The sequence below is a fragment of the Dendropsophus ebraccatus genome, chromosome 7 (assembly GCF_027789765.1).
Source record: "Dendropsophus ebraccatus isolate aDenEbr1 chromosome 7, aDenEbr1.pat, whole genome shotgun sequence".
Classification (NCBI taxonomy): domain Eukaryota; kingdom Metazoa; phylum Chordata; class Amphibia; order Anura; family Hylidae; genus Dendropsophus; species Dendropsophus ebraccatus.
In genome coordinates, this window is record NC_091460.1 from 141,900,135 (window position 1) to 141,920,358 (window position 20,224).

The 20,224-nt window shown below is 44.1% G+C and overlaps 1 protein-coding gene across 1 annotated transcript; it reads left to right on the forward strand.

The window, feature by feature from the left end:
* Positions 1–4,543: 4,543 nt before the first annotated feature.
* Positions 4,544–20,022, forward strand: LOC138797070 (microsomal glutathione S-transferase 2-like). The gene is made up of 5 exons (XM_069976848.1): positions 4,544–4,698; positions 15,892–15,991; positions 16,709–16,779; positions 18,025–18,106; positions 19,771–20,022. The coding sequence occupies exons 1-5, from the start codon at positions 4,635–4,637 to the stop codon at positions 19,901–19,903; spliced, it is 450 nt and encodes a 149-aa protein (XP_069832949.1). The 5' UTR covers positions 4,544–4,634; the 3' UTR covers positions 19,904–20,022.
* The last annotated feature ends 202 nt before the right edge of the window (positions 20,023–20,224 follow it).

The following is a 20,224-nucleotide window of genomic DNA, read 5'->3' on the forward strand; positions in this document are numbered from 1 at the left end:
ACAGACGGCATATACGCTGCGTATTTACTGCTGCAATACGCAGCGGATACGCAGCAGATACACAGCAGATTAGATCTAAATAACTGAACACAGTATCAAATCTGCTGCGTATACGGTGTGTGTGTTTGTACCCTTAGTGTGCACTTCCTATTAGAAAAAGCAATTTTTACCGATTAACGATAAATGATTGCAAATGAGATTGTTTATCGTTAACCTGAAGTCGTATACCATATTAGGGTCCATTTACACGGAAAGATTATCTGCCAAAGATATAAAGCCAAAGCCAGAAACAGACTATAGACAGAGATCAGGTCATAAAGTAAAGCCTGCGATTTCTCCTCTTTTCAAATGCATTCCTGGCTTTGGCTTCAAATCTTTGGCAGATAATCTTTCTGTGTAAATGGACTCTGCTTTCACACGTTCTGGGAAGTTGTCCGTGCTCACGGACCCGTGCGCACTGACAATTTTACAGCCCATTGCTTTCTATTGGGCTATTCAGATGTTCCGTGATTTCACGGATCCGTGCTGTTAAAAAATAGGACATGTCATTACTCGGAACGGATGCACGGAAAGGATTCCCCATAGAAATCAATGAGATCCGTGTTTTTCACGGATGTACACGGATGTAATGTAATCAATGTCATTTAAAATGCTTTAACACAGATCCATGAAAAAAAACGATAAAATGATAAACGGACTGTTTTGCACGGATCACGGACCGGGAAAAACACTGAACGTGTGAATGCAGCCTAACTACACGGAGCGATAATTCGCCCAATCGAACAATTATCGATTTCGAAGTAACAATGTGTTTTTTATAACGATCAGCGTTTAGACGGAATGATATATCGTTTGAAAAAATCGATATTGCGATCGTTTTTAAGATCGCTTAAACCCATCTCACACATACGGTCAATCGGTGAAAGACTGTTTACACAAAGCGATCTGCGAATTTTCAGTGAACGACCAACAATGATTTGAGAACATGTTGAAAGATCACGATGAATGATTTATCGCTCGTCGCTTGATTGTTCGCTGTGTTTACACGAGCCGATTATCGCTCAAATGCGATCGTTATCGGGAAAATTCAAACAATAATCGTTCCGTGTAAACGCACCATTGCAAAGGACGATCGCAAAAGATTTTTCCATACGATGTATCGTTCCGTCTAAACGCTGATCGTTATAAAAAACACATTGTTACTTCAAAATCGTTAATTGTGCGATCGGGCGAATTATCGCTCCGTCTAAAAGGACCATAAGTGAATGATTAACAATGATTTTAGGGTCCCATCTAAATCAACGACCCACAAACAATTTTTTTTTGTTTCCTGCAATTACACAGGTTATCGTTTAAATTCAAATGATAAGACTATTTTCCGCATGGTAATCGTCCCGTGTAATCGGGCCCTCAGAGCTCTAGCACTTTCAGTATTCTATCTACAGGGCCGTGTGGGGGCTGTTCTTTTTACAGTAATAGTTGTACTATGTTATGGCGTCTTTCATTCTACCATAGAATATATGATGGAACCCCGATATATTATTTCTAGGCTAAAATTGGAAAAAAAAATGCAATTTCGCCTTTTTATGGTGCGTCTCCCCGGCTTCAGCCTGGGTAGTAGACCGGTACATTAACTTTAAATATTTTCTTATTCATTTAATAGTACATAGAGATGAATATAGGTGATTTCTGGTAGTTGTCCAGCGAAAAAAAATTTTTCTTTCAAATCAACTGGTGTCAGAAAGTTATATAGATTTGTAATTTACTTCTATTAAAAAAATCTCAAGTCTTCCTGTAGTTAGCTGCTGTATGTGCTGCAGGAAATGTTTTATTTTCAGTCTGCTGACATCTCTGGCCGAGACAGAAACTGTCCAGAGCAGGAGAAGTTTTCTATGGGGATTTGCTGCTTCTCTGGACAGTTCCTGACATGGACAGAGGTGGCAGCAGAGAGCACTGTGTCAGACTGCAGGACATACAGCAGCTGATAAGTATGGGAAGACTTAAAATTTTTAATAGAAGTAAATAACAAATCTATTTAACTTTCTGACACCAGTTGATTTGAAAGAAAAAGATTTTCGCTGGACAACCCCTTTAAGAAACTGGATTTTTACTTTGAGAACATTAGTAAATAATTAGGGATGACGGCTCTGTGTATACTACGCTGTATGAGTAATAGAAGAACAGATGGGAAAGGCGAGTATCATCTTCTTTCCATTGTGATGTCACTCAGCAACATGTACTGCTCGGATCTGAAACAGTTTACTATCCTGTAGAACCTTCAGCCCTTTTTACAAATGTCCACAGAAAGACAGGTCAGTGTACAACAGGTCCGGAAACAGACCAGGGGGAGGGAAGCTCGCCTCTCCAGCTGCTGCAGAACTACAACTCCCATCATGCCTGGACAGCCAAAGCTTTAGCTGTCCAGGCATGATGGGAAATGTAGTTTTGTAACAGCTGGAGAGCTGTGTATGTATATATATATACTACCACTACCACCTAATGGTTATGCTGTTCCATGATCAGAGCAAGTAATGGTGCATTTACACAGACAGAATTATCTGACAGATTTTTGAAGCCAAAGCCAGGAATGGCTTTGAAAGGAGGATAGATCCCTGTCTTTCCTTTATGACCTGTTCCCTCCCCCCCGCCCCCTACAATATTTTCATCCTGTGAATAATAGATGATGGAAGAGAAATGATTCTCAACCATCTGTAACAACTGCGATTCCGCTAAGCAATGACTGTCATCATCTGGCTGCTGATTCCATCTATAGAGACTGGTGGGAATGTCGGGAAGTCATCCTTGTCATGAAATATTACAGTCTGGGACTCTCGGTTGCTGCATGGATACACATATAACTTAGTAGAAAGCATTGACACAGCTTTTATAATTAAAGGGGTACTCTGGAGAATAACAATTAAAGAACATTTTAATGCATCACTTTAAAAAAGTTAAATAACGTTTTAATACAACTTCATTAAAACAAACATATACATTTCTATCTACTAATATATGTTGAGTGGCAACACAGCCTCTCTGCTGCCACCAGTGTTCGTGTCAGGAACTGCAGGGCTGTCAGACCCCTGGGGTCATCCTATTTTCTGTTGGGGTATACCCACCACTGTTGTTGGCTTTTGTTTCAATAAATTGTTTGAGATGAGTAAAATCACGACTGCTGCTTCTACTTAAATGGCCTTCTTTAATGGAATAATATCACTGTAGAGTGAACTTTTTACGCTTTCCTTGAAAGGGGCAGTTCACCCATTTATTTCACATCAGCTGGTACCAAAAGGTGCCAGAGATTTGTAATTTATTTCTTTAAAAAAAATATCAAGTCTTCCAGTACTTATCAGCTGCTGTATGTCCTGCAGGAAGTGGTGTATTCTTTCCAGTCTGACACAGTGCTCTCTGCTGCCACCTCTGTCCATGTCAGGAACTGTCCAGAGCAGCAGCAAATCCCCATAGAAAACCTCTCCTGCTCTTCAGACTGGAATGAATATCACGTCCTGCAGGGTATACAGCAGCTGATAAGTACTGGAAGACTTGTGTTTTTTTTTTTTTTTTTACCCCTAGATGACCTGGGACATACCTGTACGCCCTGGCGCCGCTAGGGGTGGGGTTCAGAGGGGGCCACGCTGCGACTTCACTCTGAACTGCTGCGTTCCTGGCTACTATCTATAGGGATTGGACATACTCGCTAATTAGGACAATTAAATGCAGCTGTGAATCAGTCATTCGGACTGATGCTGATCTCGGCACGGCAATCGATGGATCTGGTCTGCAGCAGACCAGAGCAATACAGCACAGATCTAATGGATCAGTGCTGTATTATGTATACTAAAATTACACATTTTTGGCTGCATCAAATCCAGAAAAATTGTAATGAAAAAGTGATCAAAAAGTGGCATATATGCAATCAAGGTACCGATGGAAAGTACAGATCACGGCGCTAAAAATGACACCTCACACAGCCCCATAGACCAAAGGATAAAACGTTATAAGGCTGGGAATAGAGCGATTTTAAGGAACATTTAGTTTTTTTAAAAGGTTCAGATTTTTTTAAAAGCCATCAAATAAAATAAAAGTTAGACAAATTACATATCGTTGTAATAATTCCGGCTTGGGGAACATGTATGACAAGTCAGTTTTACCATAGGGCGAATGGCGTAAATGCAACCCCCCCCAATTAAAAAAAGAAAAAAAATGTTTTACTTTCAATTTTGCTGCACATATAATTTTTTTCTGGTTTCTCTGAATATTTAATGCAAAATTTAAGTCTGTCATTGCAAAGTACAATTGGTGCAAAAAAAAAAAAAAAAGAGGGCTCATGTTGGTCTGTAGGTGAAAAATGCACGAGGAGGAAAAAACGACAGCGCGAAAAGGAAAATTAAAGGGTTAATAGAAGTAAAGTACAAACCTCTCTCACTTTCTGGCACCAGTTTAGTTTTTTTTTTTTGCTGAATTACCCCTTTAAAGTAGTATTTCTGCCATTACTGGACAGGTGACATGCTGCAGTTGCATAGAGGAATGTGTAACAAGGTGTTACCAGGAGGGAGGGACTCTGGATCAGGCGGATCTCCGGCTCTTGGTGACTCCACTTCTCACTCACAGGGAGAATCTGCGACCACTGAAGCATGGGGGAAGAATCTGACGCTATCCTGATCGGCATTGTCACCCTTCTGTCTGCTTGTCAGCATGGTAAGATGCATGTCCTGTAATGTAAGTAATAATAATAGATCTCCTGTGTAACGTGCGGCGGACGTTACCTGGGGATTACACGCTGACACTTCCTGCTGTGTGGCCGCAATCTTATTTGCTTTTCAGCTCTAGACTTATCCAGATGCCTCAGAAATACAAACAAAAGTGCAATGTTCACTGATCGGCCCTAACATTATAGATATATTATGCATAGTTATACAACACGATACACAGCAGCCATGTAACATGATACTCAGCGAGCTGCGAGGAAGCTTCTGGTTTTGTTCAGCAGCTCCATAGAGAATAAATGTAACTGCGGAGAGCTCGGTCTGCGGACCTATTTTGCAGAAATTTCTGGGTCCCCGTTCCTGAGATCACACCGGGCTCCAGCGGTCAGACCCCTTGGGATCTCTTAAGGGGATTCTCCTATCAAAACTTAAAGTGTCACTGTTGTGTTTTTATTTTTTTTTGCAGAAATCAATAGTCCAGGCGATTTTAAGAAACTTTGTAATTGGGTTTATTAGGCAAATCTGCCATTATCTGCATTCAAAAAAACTTTCCCCAGGTCCCCCCCCCCTCCCTCCTCTCTCTCATCCACTTCTCATTATCAGGAAATCTCGACTCTTTTACATCAGTCGAGCCCTGTGTAACCTATGGAGAGGGGAGAAGGGAGGAGGGAGATTAGTTGTCAGCACAGAACAAAGGATTACACAGCGGGAGCTGTGTGAAAGTCGGTATTCAAAAGTCAGAGAGGTCAGTGCTGATGTCAGAGGAGATAGCCCGGTGATGTAGCTGTAAGTTAACTCTTTGTTGTCCTGTTTTGGTGCCCCATCTCCCTCCACCCCTCCCCTCTCCAGAGACAATCATGAAGATGGGGGGGGGGGGCACACTTTTTATACTTAAAAAATCCCGGGGGACACCACCAACCAAAATGGCACAAAATGACACTAAAACAGTACATATTATACATATAGTTAACAATATAGATTCTAAATGTATTTATACTCACTCAGTGTGAAACCTGGGCCTGTTTTCTTCTCCCCCCTGTGCTTCTCTCCTGTGCTTCTCTCCACCATACTTCTCCCCCCTACTTCTCTCCTGTGCTTCTCTCCACCATACTTCTCCCCCCTGCTTCTCTCCTGTGCTTCTCTCCCTCCTGCTTCTCTCCTGTGCTTCTCTCCCCCATGCTTCTCTCCACCATACTTCTCCTCCCTGCTTCTCTCCCCCATGCTTCTCTCCTGTGCTTCTCTGCACCATACTTCTCCCCTGTGCTTCTCTCCTGTGCTTTTCTCCCCCGTGCTTCTCTCATATGCTTCTCTCATGTGCTTCTCTCCTGTGCTTCTCTCCACCATACTTCTCTCCTGTGCTTCTCTCCACCATACTTCTCCCCCCCTGCTTCTCTCCACCATACTTCTCCCCCCCCCATGCTTCTCTCCTGTGCTTCTCTCCACCATACTTCTCTCCTGTGCTTCTCTCCACCATACTTTTCCCCCCTGCTTCTCTCCTGTGCTTCTTTCCCCCATGCTTCTCTCCTATGCTTCTTTCCCCTATGCTTTTCTCCTGTGCTTCTCTCCACCATACTTCTCCCCTGTGCTTCTCTGCACCATACTTTTCTCCCCCCTGCTTCTCTCCACCAAACTTCTCTCCCCCCTGCTTCTCTCCGCTGTTTCTCTCCCCCATCCTCAGGTTTATCTCCCCCCTTCCTCCTCACCTCCTCCGAGATGGTCGCCGCTGCTGTCCGCCTCACCTACTGGCCGCCGTGCTCCTCCAATCAGCGGAGACCGGGTGCGTGGTGCGCACCACGCAACTCTCACATTAAAATCCGCCACTGATCGCTGCGCATTGCCGGGGAACAAAACACAGGGGCACCATAGTTTGGGGAACTTTCCCTGCAGCACACTGGTTGAAAATCACTGCCATAGATGATAGTGGCCGTCTGCTGCAGCCTCCTATTGCACGGAGCGATGGAACCAGATCGATTCTATCTTGGTTAAGTTAAGTTATTTGTCTTTCAACATGTTGAAAGACAACAACGGACAACGATCAGCCGACATTGTTCATTGCCTTCTAATAAACAAAGCGATTATCGGCCGTTATGACAGATAATCGGCCAAATACAGCAGATGATCACTTGGTGTAATAGTTCCTTTACTTGTCCGACCTCATTAACCCCCGGCAATCTCCAGATCAGCCCCGGCTCCTTCATTTTGAATACAGCCACGGGCACCACAGCTAAGAGTACAAGGACGAGCGCTAGTAAATATGGGTAAATATAGATTTTTATTTTTTTTTACTGACCAGTCCAGCCATCATAATTTTGTTCCTTTTCGAAGTTGCCCACATCCTTACAGTTGCCCATTTTTCTTGCTTCTAACACATCAACTTCCAGAACTGACTGAGTCCGCTTATTATCTAATACATCCTTCGATATCTTATGTTTTAATGCTATGATTGATGCATAGTCTACATTTTACAGCTACATTTTATTGTACCTCACGGTACATTAGCTTTAGGTTATGTTCACACTACGTAAAAGTACGGCCGTTGTTGCCGATGGTACTTTGTGCGGAGTGGAACACTGCCTCTGCTTCAATGGGATCCCGGCCGGAGCGTATACACATCGTATGCGCTCCGGCCGAGATCCTGCACGGGGCCGCAAATAACTCACATGTCAGTTTTCTGCAGCCGCAATTCAGTGAGTTGCGGCCGTAGGAAACCCTGTCAGTTCACACAATGAAGTGAGCGGCTCCGTCCGCTTGCTTCATTGTGTGCAGGGGAAAGTTCTGAACCCTGCGGCCGAAGTACCGTCCGGTATGATCCGTGCAGAGAACGGCCGTTCCATGACCCGGCCGGGTCACGGAACGGCTGGTCTCTATACTTAGTGTGAACATAGCCTTACTGTCATTTAATTTTTTTTTTTGTAAAAGTCAATAGTACAAGTAATTTCAAGAAACTCTGTAATAGGTTTTATTTGGCAAAAAAAGCCTCTTTCTCTACTCAAAAAGCTGTTTTCCTACCTCCCCCCCCTTCACTTCTTATCTGCTCATTATCAGGCAAAGCCGTCTTCATTACAGAGAAGCAAAGTGAAGACAGGTTTGTTGTGTCCATTATAACCTTTGGATGGGGGGGGGGGGGCTGAGGGGGATTAGTGAGCAGGGAGAGCAGAGAAGCAGCTGTACAGTTTGGAGACTGTCTGGGCCCATAAAACTGGATTCACAGGTCAGAAAGGTCAGTGCTTATCTGGGAGCTTGGTGAAAGAAGATTGCAGGATGATGTGCTGTGCAGGGCTGTCTTTTCTCCTCTCCGTGCTCACTCCTCCCCTCTCCATAGAGCATAATGGACACAGAAATCCAGAAATCCTGCTTCTTCTGAAGTGAGGGAGAAGGTAGGAAAACAGCTTTTTGAGCACAGAAGGAAACTCTTTTGCTTAATAAAACCTATTACAGAGTTTCTTTTTTTTTTTTTTTTTTTATATAATCGCTTGTACTAGTCATACTTTGATTTCTGTAAAAATTACATTTACATGACAGTTATGCTTTAACCCCTTGCCGCAAAATGACGTTTGGGGAACGTCATGTAAAGTAGGTACTTAATGCAACATGACGTTCCCCAAACGTCATGTTGTTCCTGCCTCCCCCCGCAGCCCGTAAGTGAGATCGGGCAGCGGGAGGAGGCAGTATCACACCACATCCTCCCGCTGCCTCTGCCCGGAGGGGAGCCGCGCTCCCCCCGGGCAGTTAACCCCATAAACGCTGCGGTCGCATCGACCGCGGCGTCTATGGGGGAGATGTGGTGTTCGCCGCTGATCGGGCGGCGGGAGGAGGCTGCAGGACGTTGCCTCCTCCCGCCGCCACTGTCACAGTGTCCCCTGGCCCCCCTTCCCCTGCCGCCGGTACCGGAGATCGCCGATATCAACATTATACCGGCAATCTCCGGTACCGGCGCCGCCGACAGCTTTCATCTCCCCCCACCGTGGATTCACGGTGGGGGGAGATGAAAATGTAATAATCAGACCCCAGATCAGCCCCCCTAGTGCCCCGATCACTAACCCGCTCCCTCCCCGGGCGGCCATCAGATCCAAGATGGCCGCCCCCATCCCTGCGAATAAACGATGTTTGTTCGCAGGGATGGAAATGAAAGAATGATCAAAGCCCCATGCTCTCCGCCACCGGAGGTAGCGGAGAGCATGGGGCAGTGATCGGGGACCCCCCTGTGGGGTCCCGGAACAGGCGATCGGCGGTATATACTATATACCACCGATCGCCTGTTCCCAGTGCTGCCGGCACTTTTTATCCCCTGTCACCATAAATCATTGGTGACAGGGGATAAAAAGTGTCACCGTGCCCCCCCCCAAGTCGCCCCCCACCCCCCCAGTCACCCCCGTCCCCCAGTCACCCGCCCTTCCCATTATACGTTACCTGATCCTGGAGCTCCTTCCTCTTCGGTGTCCTGGCTGCTTCTGATGTGCGCATGTGCACCAGAAGCATCCAGCTCTGAAAATTTAAAGTGACAGAGACCAATTTGGTCTCTGTCACTAAACTATGATTACTGTGATAGAAAATATCACAGTAATCATAGTAATACAGTGAAAATGAATGGATAAAGTACAAAAAGTGAAAAACACACAAAAAAAAAACACACACACTTTTTATTATAGTAATAATTGCAGTTTACTCCCAAATTACCCCTAACCCCCCCAGATTACCCGTAACCACCGCACGTTGCCCATAACCGCCCCAGGTTGGCCGAAATCACGCCAGATTGCACGTAACCACCACACATTGCCTGTAACAACCGCACATTGCCCGTAACCACCGCACGTTGCCCGTAACAACCGCACATTGCCCGTAACCACCGCACGTTGCCCATAACCGCCCCAGGTTGGCCGAAATCACGCCAGATTGCACGTAACCACCACATGTTGCCCGTAACCACAGCACGTTGCCCGTAACCACCGCACGTTGCCCGTAACCACCTCACGTTGCCCGTAATCATGCCAGATTGCCCGTAACAACCACACGTTGCCTCTAACCACCCCAGGTTGCATGTAATTACAACAGATTACCCGTAACCACCCCAGGTTGCCCATAATCACGCCAGATTACACTTAACCACCGCATGTTGCCCGTAACCACCGCACGTTGCCGATAACCACCGCACATTGTCCGTAACCACCGCACGTTGCCCCTAACCGCCCCAGGTTGCCTGTAATCACACCAGATTACCCGTAACCACTGCACGTTGCCCCTAATCGCCCCAGGTTGCCCGTAATCACGCCAGATTACACGTAACCACCGCACGTTGCCACTGACGGCCGCACGTTGCCACTGACGGCCGCACGTTGCCACTGACGGCCGCACGTTGCCACTGACGGCCGCACGTTGCCACTGACGGCCGCACGTTGCCTCTAACCACCCCAAATTGCCAAAGACCCCCTCCAGATTGCCGTAACCAACCCAAATTACATATAAGCACTTCAGTTTATCCGTAACCAACCCAGATTGTCCGTAACCACCCCACGTTGGCCGTAACCACAGCAGGTTACCTGTAACCACCCTAGATTGTCTGTAACCACCGCAGATTACCCATAACCACCTCCAGATTACCCGTAACCACCTCCAGATTACCCGTAACCACCCCACATTACCTGTAATCTAATTTTTTTATTGTATTTTAGTAACTGCGCTATTCTAATAACTGTTTCTAGCTGCGGTTTTGCTCCAGCAAATTGGCGCTCCTTGCCTTCTGAGCCCGTCTGTGTGCCCATACAGTGGTTTATGCCCACATATGGGGTACTGTTCTACTCAGGAGAACCTGCGTTACAGATTTTGGGGTACGTTTTCTTTCCTGTTCCTCGTGAAATTTAGAAATTTCCAACTAAAGGAACATATTACTGGAAAAATTCGAGTTTTTCATTTTTACTGTCTACTTTTGAATACTTTCCTCTAATACCTGTGGGGTCAAAATGGTCACCACACCCCAAGATAAATTCTTTGAGGGGTGTACTTTCCAAAATGGGGTGACTTATGGCGAGATTTTACTACGCTGGCACTACAGGTGCACTAAAAAATGCACCTGGCGCTCAGAAACTTCTTCAGCAAAATCTGCACTGAAAATGCTAATTGGCGCTCCCTTCCTTCTGATCCCTGCTGTGTGCCCATACAGTGGTTTATACCCACATATGCGGTACCGTTCTACTCACGAGAACCTGCGTTATAAATTTTTGGGTACATTTTCTCTCCTGTTCCTCATGAAATTGAGAAATTTCAAACTAAACAAACATATTATTGGAAAAATTTGAGTTTTTCTTTTTTACTCTCTACTTTTAAATACTTTCCTCTAATACCTGTGGGGTCAAAATGGTCACCACACCCCAAGATGAATTCTTTGAGGGGTGTACTTTCCTAAATGGGGTGACTTTTGGGGGGGTTCTATTCTGCTGACACTACAGCGGCGCTGCAAACGCACCTGGCACTCAGAAACTTCTTCGGAAAAATCTGCACTGAAAATGCTAATTGGCGCTCCTTCCCTTCTGAGCCCAGCTGGGTGCCCATACAGGGGTTTATGCCCACATATGGGGTACCATTCTACTCAGGAGAACCTGCGTTACAGATTTTGGCATGCAGCTTCTCCCCTGTTCCTCGTGAAATTGAGAAATTTCCAACTAAACAAACATATTATTGGAAAAATTCTAGTTTTTCAATTTTACTGTCTTATTTTGAATACTTTCCTCTAATACCTGTGGGGTCAAAATGGTCAACACACCCAAAGATGAATTCCTTGAGGGGTGTACTTTCCAAAATGGGGTGACTTATGGGGGGTTTCTCGTCTGTGGACACTACAGGGGAGCTGCAAACGCACCTGGTGCTCAGAAACTTCTTCAGAAAAATCTGCATTGAAAAAGCTAATAGGCGCTCCTTCCCTTCTGAGCCCAGCTGTGTGGCCATACAGTGGTTTACGCCCACATATGGGGTACCGTTGTATTCAGGAGAACCTGCGTTACAAATTTTGGGGTACTTTTTTTCTCTTGTTCCTCGTGAAATTGAGAAATTTCAAACTAAACAAACATATTATTGGAAAATTTCGTGTTTTTCCTTTTTACTGTCTAATTCTGAATACTTTCCTCTAATACCTGTGGGGTCAAAGTGCTCATCCTACCCAAAGATGAATTCTTTGAGGGGTGTAGTTTCGAAAATGGGGTGACTTTTGGGGGGATTCTATTCTGCGGACACTACAGGGGCTCTGCAAACGCACCTGGCGCTCAGAAACTTCTTCAGCAAAATCTGCATTAAAAAAGCCAATTGTCGCTCCCTTCCTTCTGAGCCCTGCTGTGTGCCCATACAGTGGTTTACGCCCACATATGGGGTACCGTTGTATTCAGGAAAACCTGCGTTACAAATTTTGGCATGCTTTTTTTCTCATGTTCCTTTTGAAAATGAGAAACTTTAATCTAAACGTTTATATTATTTGAAAATTTAAATTTTCGATTTTTTTACGGCCTAATTGTGAATACTTTCCTCCAGCCCCTGTAGGGTTAAAATGCTCATTATCCCCCTAGATTAATTCTTTAAGGTGTCTAGTTTCCAAAATGGGGTCACTTATGGGGGTTTCCAGTATACAAGCCTTCTAAATCCATTTAAAAAAAGAACTGGTCCCTAAAAAAAATCAGTTTTGGAAATTTTCACAAAATGTGATAATTTGCTAATAAATTTCTAAGCCCAGTAACACCCTAAAAAAGTAAAATATGTTTCCAAAATTATGCCAGAATAAAGAGGACATATTGGTAATGTGATTTAGCAACTAATTTATGTGCTATGACTTGCTTTTTTAGAAGCAGAGAATTTCAGAAGTTCATAAAATGCAAAATTTTCAAATTTTTCATGATATTTTGATGTTTTTCACAAAAAATACACAAAGTAGTGACCAAATTTTGCTACTAATATAAAGTGCCATATGTGACGAAAAAACAATCTCAGAATCGCTAGCATACGTTACAGCATCACTGAGCTATAAGCGCATAAAGTGAGACAGGTCAGATTTTGAAAAATGAGCCTGGTCATTAAGGCCAAAACAGGCTTTAGAGGCAAGGGGTTAAAGGACAACTCCGCCAAAATTTTTTTTTAGCTTATTTAACACACATTACAAAGTTATATAACTTTGTAATGTGGTTAAATACCCGGTCTGGCCCCCTTCCCCCACTTTCGGACCCCCGACCCCCCACCCGGAAGTTAAAGAATGTATACATTACCTATTACGATCGTCACAGTCCTCTTCTCCCGGGCGGCATCTGGTGACGACGACGTCAGAGCCGGGGGGGCGGTCCGGGTCTTCTTCTTCCTCGGTGTCTTCATAGAGAGTGAATGGGACGGAAAAGGCTGCTGGTGCACATGCGCACCAGCAGCCTTTTCATTGGCTGGAGCGCATCACATGGCTTCCAGCTTGCTCAGCCCTGATTGGCTGAGGTTGCTGGAAGCCATATGATGCGCTCCAGCCAATGAAAAGGCTGCCGGTGCGCAAGCGCACTGGCAGCCTTTTCCATCCCCAGGACCCGGAAGTCAGAGACATCGCTGGACGGCGGTGACGGTGAGGCGGACGGCGTGCGAATGGAGTGGCGATCGTCACCGGAGGGATGGTGAGTATGGTGTCTGTGTGTGTCTGTGTTTTTTTTTTTTTTGGGGGGGTCCCGACGGAGTTGTCCTTTAAGGCTATGGTCACACGTAGTATGAGATCGGCCGTTCCGTGACCCAGCCAGAAAAGATCATCCCGTGCAGTACCGGCCGGATGATCTTTAGCGCCGTTGAGTTCTGATGTGGGCGCATCCGTGCGCACCCGCATCAGAACTCCCCACTGCACACAATGGAGCGTGCGGCCAGAGCCGCTCGCTCCATTGTGTGAACTGACAGGGTTTTCTGCGCCCGCTATTCACTGAATAGTGGCCGCAGAAAACTGACATGTCACTTTTTAAGGCGCTGCTAGGGATCCTGGCCGGAGTGTATACTATGTGTATACACTCTGCACGGAATTCCCTCAGCCTGCAGCACTATGTAAGTACCGCAGATTTCTGCGGAACTTACGTAGTGTGAACATAGCCTAAAGTTGTATAACACCATCTGTTTTTTTTTTTTTCTTCACTCTTTTGGTATCCGTGGTGCTTTGCCTGTAATGACGTCCGGCCCTGAGAACAGAGTCGTCTCATTTTACAGTCTTTCTTGTTCGTTCAGCAACATTTACACCAAATAATATCTATAACCTTTTAACTCTGAACAATGAAACCGGTTTCGCTGTTCTTAACTCGTATTGTCTTCTTCTATATATATTTTGTAAAGACTTTTTGTAAATCCTTTATCGGCAGACTGACCCGTAGAACCAGTTTTTTTTTTGGTTTGTTTTTTGCCAAATTAGATAGTAGAGAAAGGTAATGGGGTTAAAGTGTCACCGCCGTTATAACTTTCAAAATCTAAATGAACAGTAGATGTGATATGAACCAAGTTTACAATATACAGTGATTTTTTTTTTTTTTTTTGTTATCATGAAAAAGTTACTAGAAGATTTCAGGGGACCCCCGAATCCTGGCTGATAGGAGCTGCATCCTGCCACCTTCGGCCGCTCCATATAGAATTTCCTGCTGCTCCTTCCAGCCGAGATATCAGGGTTCCCAGTCTCTTTTTTATGTCCAGGTATTAGTATTACCTTACTGATGTGATAGATAATAGGAGACTGATTATAATAAATGTAATATCAGTTTTATAATACTAATTAAACATATTGAGTAAAAATATAAATGTAGAAAATATTATGAAGCCGGATATTCACAACTACCCAGGCAGATTGGGGAAACCTCAGTAAAACTAAACAGGTAGCAGTGCCACCCGGTGGACACATTGGGTATAACCATAACTGACCTTTCCAGGGTTTTTGTGCAGCGTTTGTAAAATTAAAAACATGAATGAAAAGGACCCATTACAATCTGAAGAGAGCGCAGAAGACTTGTAACTCAAATGTGCAGCTTACATGGTCCATTTTGCTCAATATTTTTTTTTTATTGAAATTAGCGCACGCTTTTAAGAGAAATCTATAATGAAATTTTAAAAATATTGAAAAGATTTGCACCTTTATCTGTGTTTTTTATAAAAAATACTGACTAAATACTTGTAAACACTACACCATACATTCTCAATACCAGTTCTGCGCCTCACTATAAGGCTATGTTCACACTACTTTAAAGTACCGCCGTTGTTGCCATCGGTTGCTTATCTGCTATGGGATCCCGGCTGGAGCGTATACACATCGTATACGTTCCGGACGGGATCCCATGCGGACCCGCAAATAACTGACATGTCAGTTTTCTGCGGCCGTAATTCAGTGAATTGGGGCCATAGAAAACCCTGTCAGTTCATGCAATGAAGCGAGAGGCTCCGGCTGTGGGAGGTTCTGATGCAGGCGCGCACTGATGCGCCCGCATCAGAACCCTGCGGCCAGAAAGATCATCCGGCCCGTACTACAGTAACGGCCATAATGATCTGTGCAGAGACCGGCCGTTCCGTGACCCGGCTGGGCAGGGGCGTAGCTAGGATTCACAGGGGCCCCATAGCAAAAAATTTAAGGAGCCCCCCCTCCCCTACACACAACACAAAGCACTGCAGTGTGTAAGTGACCCCTGCACATTTTACTACTTGATTATGGCAGCTGGAGAACAGAGGTCAGGGGTTATCAGAGGAGATCTCTTTGTTTTCTGCTTGTTTACCCTCTTTTTGTGTTGCAGCATATAAGTAAACATTGGGTCACTTACACACTGCAGTACATAAGGGGTTAAGCAGAAGGACACAAGCTTCCACCTTCTCCCCTGGGCCCCCCTCCAGCATAGGCCCCATAGCAACTGCCTACCCTGCCTCTATGGTAGCTACGCCACTGCGGCTGGGTCATGGAACGGCCGGTCTTTTTATGTTGTGTGAACATAGCCTAATAGTGTCATATAGTGAATACATCACAGGGCCGTTTAGAGCGCAGTTTTTGACAAATTTTCCTCTGAATGAATCTGTTGGGGTCATGTGAGCTCACAACTCCATAACAGAAAGGAAGTTTAAAGTGAGATTTGCTTGGAAGGGGCTGCCAGGCAATTGCCCTCTTTGCTCATGTATTCATGTATATATATATATTTAGAGTTTTCTATATTCTCATTGTTCTCTGTGCTAGGATACTACGCCAGGCTTGTGGGGAGATCCAGAATGAAACATAAGATAATGCCTCCTGCGATCACCGGCCATCCAGAGTTTGAGAGGACATTCCGCGCCCAGTAAGTACAGGGTTAATAAATCTCCCTGCTGGATACAGATGATTAGGTCAGCGCAAGCACGCTCGAGTCCGATCAGTCGGCATTAAAATACCGGTGGCTGAAGAAATCGGATGCAGCCCTAGGGAGTCTGGAAAACATGAAGACTATGCTGGCTATGTTTACAAAACATACAAACATCGGCCGTTGTTTGGCACTCAATTACAAATCACCGTTGTTGCAGGGAAAATTGCATTGAAATTAATGCACAGCGGTCGGAAATAATTTATTGTTTAATACATTGTGTGAACAATGGCTGTAGTTTGCATTGACTTCAATGTAACACATTTCTCTATGACAAGAACGGCCATTCTTTTCATAAAATGTACATTGTGTGAACATAACCTATGGCTGTAGCCATGTTTTCCAGGCACCTTAGGGCTGCATCCAATATCTTCAGCCATCGATATTCAATTCCTAAATGATCAGACTCAAGTTCATTCATCTCAACCAACCATGTGTTTGTTTGTTTTTTGTTACTTAATTTTTTTTTTTTGTGAACAACAACTAAAGTGTAACCCCAGCAATGAACCCTCCTCATCAGGCCAAATATCTCAATATGTAAAGAATTTTATATCCAGTATGTGAATTCTCAGTGTCATAAATTCTGCAGGTTCTGTACCGCAGATACATAGCGACAATGATAAGTATATTACACCTGACAGACCTGTTTATTTGTAGACAGAACTGTGTGGAGTTCTTCCCAATATTTCTGGCGGTTTTGTGGATTGCCGGCTTATTCTTCTATGAAGGTAATGACTTACTGTATTTTTTTATGTTAAACATATTTTTTTAAAAATGTTAGTGACGTTTTTTCACATTTTCCATTTTTCTATCTATATTATGAAATAATCCTGATATCTTGCAGTTCTCATTCTCACCACTGGGGCTAAAACTAAGCTGAGACTGCTGTAAAGTGATCTATACAGCATTGCAGCGTCATGTGACACCAGTAGATAGAGGAGACAATAGCAGCTCCCTGTGGAATGACCTCTTCCCAGGTCACAGAGAGCGCTCAGTAATGTCTCACATTCATCTCAAGGGGAAAGAGTCTGTCTATTTCCATCTATGTCCATGAGTCTTGCTGTAAAGCATGTCACTAAATGCTGTTAAGAACAGCCCAGGCAAGATGGCCGCCCCCATAACAATATACAAATAGTAAAATGAAAAAAATTACAGTCAGAAAATAGAAACAGATTAGAATAAAATAACTAGTTTAAGTATATAGCGAAGTTTCAACAATTTAATGTAATCCCGTATGTGTAGTACAAAATGTATATAGAAAATTTAGATTTTGCTGTGAGTTTGTGTCAGTATCACCAGCAGCAGAAAATTACAGCTACATGTAGTGACTTAGGCCTCATTCACACGTTCAGTGATTTTTCTGGCCCGCCAAATCTCACACTATTTGTTTTTCCATGATCTTTGGAAAATCATCCGTATTTGCATCCGTTTCCATATCCGTAAAATGTGGTCAGTACTAGTTTACATAGATTTGATCCGTTTTCTTACGGACATCACGGATGTGAAAACCGTGACGTCCTTAAAAAATAGAGATCCCATAGACCTATTGGTAATCCGTATCCGCACTGTTTTTTTGCAGAATGGATTACGGATTATGGATCCGCAATTACAGACAACTTAACGGGACGTGTGAATGAGGCCTTAGGGTCCCCATACACCTTACACTCGATCTCAGTGGTCAGTTACCAATAAGGATTCGGTGTATATACATCGCACTCCAGGTTCAGTCTAAAAAACTATGGGGGAGATTTATCAAACATGGTGTAAAGTGACACTGGCCCAGTTGCCCCCGGCAACCAATCAGATTCCACCTCTCATTCCTCACAGACTCTTTGGAAAATGAAAGGTGGAATCTGATTGGTTGCCAGGGACGACTGAGCCAGTTTCACTTTACACCATGTTTGATAAATCTCCCCCAATATTTCAGTATTTCAGAAGTAAAAAACTCGTTTTATTTCCCCTGTCTTGTGCAGAAGTGGCGGCAGCCTTGGGCGTACTCTACATCTTTGCACGTCATCTCTACTTCAAAGGTTACGTGACAGCCGCTCAGGGGCGGTAAGTGTTGTGTATAGTTCACACGTTTGCCAGATTATACCTTACAGTAACACCTCAGCCATACTTCTGTATTCAGGGCCTTATAATATATTCTGGAGAGCTATTTATTTAGACAGCCATATTTCTACACACAGTCTGTATTTTTCAATAAGGCATAAAGGGGTACTCCGGCAAAAATCTTTTTCTTCCAAATCAACTAGTTTCAGAAAGTTATATAGATTTGTAATTTACTTCTTTTTAAAGGTCTCAAGTCTTTCGGTACTTATCAGTTGCTGTATGTCCTGCAGGAAGTGGTGTATTCTCTCCAGTCTGACACAGTGCTCTCTGCTGCCACCTCTTTCTATGGGATTTGCTGCTGCACTGGACAATTCCTGACATGGACAGAGGTGGCAGCAGAGAGCACTGTGTCAGACTGGAGAAAAATACACCACTTCCTGTAGGACATGCAGCAGCTGATAAGTACTGGAAGACTTGAGATTTTTAAATAGAAGTAAATCACAAACCTTTATAACTTTCTGACACCAGTTAATTTGAAAGAAAAAGATTTCACCGGATTACCCCTTTAAAGCAGAACATTTGCACTTTAATAATAAGGCTAAGCGTTTATGTGTTCCACAAATATATGCAGGCTTAGGCTATGTTTACACAACGTATCTTTTCGTAAAAGTACGGCCGTTGTAGCAATCGGCAACATAAGGATACGTTGCCTAATCTGCTATAGGATCCCGGCCGGAGCGTATACACATAATATACACTCCGGCCGGGATCCCTCGCGGCGCCGCAAAGAACTGACATGTCAGTTTTCTGCGGCCGCTATTTAATTGAATTGCGCCCGCAAAAAACCATGTCAGTGCACACTATGAAGTGAGCGGCTGCGGCCGCAAGCTTCATAGTGTGCTGTGGGGAGTTTTGATGTGGGCAACTTTTCAGAGACTGGCCGCTCCGTGACCTGGCCGGGTCACGGAACGGCCGGTCTCTTACGCCATGTTAACATGGTGTACCATGTGCCCCCATCATACAGCTGCCTGGGTTGGGGGTCCTGTTCATTGTCCTGGCCCGTTCATCTGGTACACATGTGCAGTATACCACTATACTTATAGCATATAGATATATAGTTATAGCCTTGTAGTAGTAGCTCTATTACCATGACAGGTCTACAGGCCTGAATATCTGTTTGCCATGTGTGTGAGGAAACATGCGGGGGTCCTCTGACTTATGTTATGACTTTATCTCTCCTGTAATATATTTCAGTATCTCCAGTCTTCCAGTACTTATCAGCTGCTGTATGTCCTGCAGGAAGTGGTGTATTCTTTACAGTCTGACACAGTGCTCTCTGCTGCCACCTCTGTCCATGTCAGGAACTGTCCAGAGCAGCAGCAAATCCCCATAGAAATTCTCTTCTGATCTGGACAGTTCCTGACATGAACAGAGGTGGCAGCAGAGAGCGTTGTCAGACTGGAGAGAATACATAACTTCCTGCAGGACATACAGCAGCTGATAAGTACTGGAAGACTGTAGATTTTTAAATAGAAATAAATTACAAATCTATAACTTTCTCAAACCTGTTGATTTGATAGAAAGACATTTTAGCTGGAGTTCCCCTTTAAAGATCTTGATGTAGATTACAGGAGCTCGGTGTAATTGTGTGTCTGTTTCGGTTTCAGACTCCCTGGATTTTACCTCAGCCTCGCCTCATTGTTCACGTTGCTTGCGGTAGCCACACTTGGGCTGACCAACGCCTTTCTAAAAAAATACCTGGATGTGAACATTTCTAAGCGGGTCCATCGTATGTTCTAATCACGCTTTTGCGACTGTTGTTTTTTATGTTTCCTTTGTTATCCATTGTCTCCCGAAATGTTGAAATACGCTGTAAATTTTGCATTTATATTCTAATAAATAATAACAATAAATCACTATTATTATTGCTAAGGTTATTAGCGCCACCCCTGCCCTCAGGTTGTGTACAGTATTACAACGCAGCTCCATTCACTTCAATGGAACTGAGCTACAGTTAACATTGCATATAATAACTGTTATATGCCATTAAATGACGCCCATCCTCTAAATTTCAGCAGTGTGTGAACATAGCCTTTCTGGGTTTTCAATCCACTCCTGGTT

Excerpts from the sequence above, each read along its gene's own strand:
- LOC138797070 (XM_069976848.1), top strand. The coding sequence starts at position 4,635 with ATGGGGGAAGAATCTGACGCTATCCTGATCGGCATTGTCACCCTTCTG. Across the intron at positions 15,992-16,708 it reads GAGAGGACATTCCGCGCCCA|ACAGAACTGTGTGGAGTTCT; the intron begins GTAAGTACAGGG and ends GTTTATTTGTAG. Across the intron at positions 18,107-19,770 it reads GTGACAGCCGCTCAGGGGCG|ACTCCCTGGATTTTACCTCA; the intron begins GTAAGTGTTGTG and ends TTTCGGTTTCAG.